The sequence below is a fragment of the Triticum urartu genome, chromosome 6 (genome assembly GCF_003073215.2).
Source record: "Triticum urartu cultivar G1812 chromosome 6, Tu2.1, whole genome shotgun sequence".
NCBI lineage: Eukaryota > Viridiplantae > Streptophyta > Magnoliopsida > Poales > Poaceae > Triticum > Triticum urartu.
In genome coordinates, this window is record NC_053027.1 from 56,675,281 (window position 1) to 56,680,980 (window position 5,700).

The 5,700-nt window shown below is 44.2% G+C and overlaps 1 protein-coding gene across 1 annotated transcript; it reads left to right on the top strand.

The window, feature by feature from the left end:
- Positions 1-1,556: 1,556 nt before the first annotated feature.
- LOC125514534 lies at positions 1,557-4,092 on the top strand. The gene is made up of 2 exons (XM_048679874.1): positions 1,557-3,276; positions 3,559-4,092. Exon 1 carries the CDS (start codon positions 1,738-1,740, stop codon positions 2,917-2,919), a length of 1,182 nt encoding a protein of 393 aa, XP_048535831.1. The 5' UTR covers positions 1,557-1,737; the 3' UTR covers positions 2,920-3,276; positions 3,559-4,092.
- The last annotated feature ends 1,608 nt before the right edge of the window (positions 4,093-5,700 follow it).

Sequence of the window (5,700 nt, forward strand, 5' to 3'; positions counted from 1 at the left end):
GCCAGTCAAGGTAGAATCCTCAATATGATCTGAAGACGGACCTGTGGAAGATAGCGATGACGACACACGAGTGCGTCTGACCGGATTGTGCCCCAGACCCGGTATGTGGCTCGGCTGGGGCTTCCGAATATGTTTCGGTTTCCGGCTTTTGATGTTAGGCTTAGGTGAGTGGTTTGGGTAGTGGCCCAGCTAGCACCCCTTCATCATTTTGGATAGAACTACCGACATGTGTTGCCAAGATGGTGGATTCAGACTCATTGTTGTAATACTTTGTAAGGTCCTGAGAATAATCAATAAAGTGGCCGTATGCATCTCCCAGATGCAGAGGCCGGGGGTCATCCTCCTTTTCTAAAAAAAGGAGGAGCCGGCGGCGTGTGCCGGCGCCCGGGTGGCCGGGTGCGGTATTGTGACGGTGTCACGGGGAGGAGCGCCCGTAGTCAAGCCCCGGGGATGTAGCCATATCAGTGAACCTCGTTAACAAATCTCGGTGTCGTGCTCGCGTGATTGCTTGGTCCTTGTATGATCAACGGTATGCCTCGGATTTATTCTAACAAGTGGTATCATGAGCTAGGTATGAGGCGATGACGTTCGAGTTGATCTAGAGGATGGAGAAGCAGTTGTGTGTTTGGATGCCTTGGCAGCGGCGAGTTGCAGAGGGTATCGAATCAACAGAAGGCGCGTGCGTGTACCAGTAGCAGACGAGACGTGCGGCGGTCGATCGGCGGATCGATCGGGCGAGCGTACATAGGCTGAATCGTGCAACAGAAGGTGGAGGCGGACACACGGGCGGATCGGTCGATCTGCAGTGCGTGGAACAGGAGGGCGGGCCCGAGTAGGGTCGGCTGGTGCGCGCAGCTGTGGCCCAAGTGGAGGCAAAGCCTGTTGCACATGCGGAGCTGGATGGTGCTGCCTGTGCATGTTTCAAGATTTGTTTTGGTGAAAAAAAGGACACCGTTCCGCTGTAGTCAAGGGAGTGAAGTCTGAAACAAACCCTGTCTTTGTACGACCCGTCGGAATCTAACCCCCAACTCCTAATCCCTGAAATCGACACCCCCACCTCTCAAATCCCAGTCGTCACAACCCTTAAGCCCATTCCCAAACAGGGATTGCTGAGTCAGCCTGGGGGTGTGGGTCCACTGGTCGCAGCGCGGGCCAAATCTGGTTGAGCCGGCCCAGCTCCGCCTCCCCATCGCTCTCTGTCCCCCCCCTTCGCCTCCCTTCCCTGCAGCCTGACGCGTCAACTTCTCCGCGGCGGCCATGGCGAAGGACGGATGATCGCGGCCATCTCCGACGAGCACTCCACCAGAGTAGAATCAGGTATGTGATGTTCTTCCTTCTATTGCGCTTGGCCTTTTTCCCCCTCTCTGTGGGCTAGGTTTAGGGTTCTACAGTGAGATCAAGTTAGGGTTTTGGGGTGTTTGAATCGGCCGACAATCACTGATGCATTAGTTGCTTTGCTTGTAATGTAGGGTTTTCTTGTTGAAATCATGGACCCGACAGAGATCTTGAATGTTAGATTTCACTTTGTGGTCAATTCATACGAATTGGTTCAAGTCTAGATTATGTTGGGGGAGAAACTGGAATGTCAGAGATTGAGCGGGACAAGCTCTCTTTGCAGGAGTTGAAAGGGTTTTTAGGAGATCATATGGCAGTGAAGGAGAGCATGAAGTACTATTTCCTGTTGCCTGGCAGAGATTTGGTAAATGGATTGCTTTTTTACATGATGATGGTGGCTGCATGAAGATGTCTGACTACATTACAGAGGGGGGAGTTGGTGAAATATATGTGGAGTACAATGGTGAAGAAGAAGAACAAGGAGAAATAGACAGTGGGTCAGATTTTGAGGATGAGCTTGATGAACTGATGAACATTGGCAATGAAGAAGAACCTGATGCAGTTATCACAGCTGAAAATTGTAGTGCTGAAGTCAATGATAATGTCAATGCCACTGAACAGACTGGTACTGCAGGAGAAATTATTGAGCATATATTTGTTCCTGATGTAGGTGGTGCGATTTCTCAGGTGATAAACAGTCCATTGAAGCAAAATGTGAGAGTTGATTATCCTACTCAGAGTTCTCAAGTTCTTAATGTAAGTCAACCATGTCAAGCAGCCGAAGACATATCTGGTTCAGTTGCTAAAGTGGCAGAAAATGGTTCAGATTCAGAGGACTCAGAGGACTATGAGTATGTGCCACATACTGATGATAGTGGTGAAGAATCAGAGGTTGTTGAGATGAGAAAACATGCAAGAAAATTTAGGAAAAAGATGGGAGATTCCAAGATGTGGGCTGATGCAGATGCAACAGGGGCCGTGCCCATTGATTTGGTAGCAAATGTGGAGGAAGTTGTGGAGGACATGGAGTTTGAGTCATCAGATGAAGACTACTCCTATGATGAGGATGAGGATGGCAACATGGTTAGGAGGAAGAGCCAGTTTGTGAGGTTTAACCTAGACTCTGACATTCCTCATTTTAGTCTTGGAATGATTTTTAAAAGTAAGAAACAATTGACTAGAGCTATGAAGAGATATGGGCTTGCTACCAAAAGAAGCATTTCATTTTTAAAGTCAGAGGAGGCCAGAGTTAGAGCAAAATGTGATTGGCCTGGGTGTCCCTGGATGTTGTATGCAGCTAAGACCAGCAGGTGTTCTAGGTTTCAAATCATCACATTTGAAGATGAACACCAATGTGCACAAAACAGAGACAACAAACTGGTTACTGCTAAGGTCATTGCCAAAAGGTATGAGCACTTCATCCTGGCAAATCCTTTGTGGAAGATTGATAGTATGAAAGCCATAGTGATGAAAGACATGTTTGCTGATGTGTCCATTTCAAAGTGCAAGGCAGCAAAAAAACTTGTACTTGACCAGCTGATGAGTGGAATGAAAAGTGAGTACAACAAGGTGTTTGATTATTAGTTGGAACTTCTTAGGAGCAACCCTGGGAGTACTGTGGTTGTTTGCTTGGATCCAAAAGAGAAGGAAGAAAATATTTTTCAACAATTCTATGTATGTTTCAATGCTATGAAGCAAGGGTTTAAAGCTGGGTGTAGGAAAGTGATTGGGCTAGATGGTTGTTTTTTCAAGGGAGCCTGCCAAGGTGAGCTACTGGCTGCAATAGCCAGGGATGCAAACAACCAAATGTATCCAGTAGCTTGGGCTGTTGTGGAGAAGGAGACAAATGAGAGTTGGGCCTGGTTCATTGGTCTTTTAATCAAAGACTTGGACATTAACGATCAAGGAGCTGGATGGGTCTTTATTTCTGATAAGCAAAAGGTTAAATTTATTTACTGCCTTATTCAATTATTGAAAAGGTTTAGTCGTGTCGACGGAGCGTCAACACGACTACTTGACTACTTTCCGCTTCGTCGACGTGTACCTAGCCACATGACTACTTGACGCTCCGTCGACACGACTAAACCTTTTTTGATATGTACTGTGTCACTCACTGTAGTAGTCCTAGTCCTTGTGTCACTGTACTGGTCCTAGTCTTGTCTCATTGTACTAGTCCTAGCCCTACTACTTTATTTTACTAATAAATACTTATGTCTACTACAGGGCTTAATTAACAGTATGAGAGACTATCTGCCTAAGGCAGAGCATAGGATGTGTGCTAGGCACATCTATGCTAACTGGAGAAAGAAGCATAAAGATCATCAATTGCAGAAAAGGTTTTGGGCAATTGCTAAGTCTGCAAACAGAGAAGACTTCAACTACAACAAGGCCAAGCTTGCTCAACTAACTCCAGAAGGTCCAAAAGATATCATGAAGACAGACCCAAAGCATTGGGCTAGGGCTTTCTTTCCAATAGGAGAAAATTGTGAGTCAGTTGACAACAACCTTTGTGAATCATTTAACAATGCCATCATAGAAGCTAGGTTCTACCCCATTATTTCACAGCAAGAAAAGATTAGGAAAAAATGATGGTTAGAGTTCAAGAGCAGAAAACCAAGAGTGAGAAGTGGAATGGCATAATTTGCCCAAACATCTTCAAGAAGATTAAGGCCAATATCAAGAGAACTCAGTTCTTGGAGGTGCTCTGGAATGGAAAGGATGGTTTTCAGGTGAAGCATTTAAATAGCAGAGGCAGGAGGTACACCGTTAACCTTGAGAAATGGACTTGCTCATGTGGTTACTTTCAGCTTGCATGCCTTCCTTGTTGTCATGCAATTTGTGCTATCTATATGAGTGGAAGAAAAGTAGAGGATTTCATTGACAAGTGCTACTACATTGATACTTTCAAAAAAAATTATGAGCATTGCCTGCAACCAGTTGAAGGAGAAGAAAGATGGCCTGTGTCTCAAAACCCTAGGCCAGTAGCACCTGGCTACATTGCCATGCCAGGAGCCAGGAAAAAGAACAATGATAGGAAGAGAGAAGAGGGGGAAGCACCCAAGGGGAAGAAACTGAGCAAGCATGACATACAGATCACATGTGGAAGTTGTGGTGGTCAGGGGCACAACAAAACTTCCTGTAAACAGAATGGAGATAACACCAAAAAACAAAGTCATATCTTGGGAAGAGAGGGAGAAAAGTGAGGGAAACAGAGGTAATTTTATTTTCATGCTGTGTTGGTCTTTTACAAAAAAAGTGCAATTGTTGTTTAACTGATCTGTTTTCCTTGCAGCAAGCACAGACAGATGCATCTACAAGCAAGGCTGCAGCAACTAGAGCTTCAGGCCCAACAAGATCTCAAGCTGCAGCAAGGTCTCAATCTGCAGCAAGATCTCAAGCTGCACCCTCTCAAGATGCAGCAAGCTTTCAAGCTACAACATCCAGGTTTAGACCTCCTAGAAGTTCATCAACAACTAACAATGATGTCCCTAGAGGTAGCACAACTGCAGTTAGAGGGAGAGGCAATGGCAGAGGAAGTGTGGGAGGAACTGGGAGAGGGAGAGGCTCAAAAACTGGGTTTACGGCCTTCTTTACAGCTAGTGGGAATTACTAAAGCTTATGGTGGATGGAGTTGTCTACATGAGAGCACTCTCTGCATGACCTACTACTCATGGAGTTGCCTTTTGGATGCTACTGTCAGTGTGTACTAGTTACTATTAATAGCTGAATTTTAGAACTCTTCTTACTATAAAAAAGTGCAAATGTTCTTGCTGTTACATAAAGCATAATAGAAGAATTATTGAGCTCTACTTGCTGTTAAATGAAGTATAATAGGAGAATTTTTGAGCTCTACTTGCTGTTAAATGAAGCACAATAGCATAATAGAATTTTAGAACTCTTCTTGCTATAAAAAAAGTGCAAATGTTCTTGCTGTTACATAAAGCATAACAGAAGAATTTTTGAGCTCTACTTGCTGTTAAATGAAGCATAATAGCGGAATTTTTTAGCTCTACTTGCTGTTAAATGAAGCACAATAGCAGAATTTTTTTAGCTCCAGTTGTTGTCAACTGAAGCACAATAACAGAATTTTTTAGCTCAACTTGCTGTTAAATAAAGCACAGTAGCATAATTTTTTAGCTCCGCTTGCTATCAAATGAAGCACAATAGCAGCTTTTTGAGCTCTAGTTGCTGACAAATAAAGAGGGAGAGCAATTATACATCAGCATCATGAGTTGATTTAGTAAAGAAACATCAGCTCAATCTTACTTAGAATCAAAGTTCACTACTAATAGAGTACCACCTAAGTTTATTTTAAATTTTAATGTATCAAACTTCTCCTTTGACAAGTTATCTTTTTTGCCAACT

What these genes read in the sequence shown, in the direction of transcription:
- LOC125514534 (XM_048679874.1), top strand. Translation starts at nt 1,738, where the DNA reads ATGAAGATGTCTGACTACATTACAGAGGGGGGAGTTGGTGAAATATAT.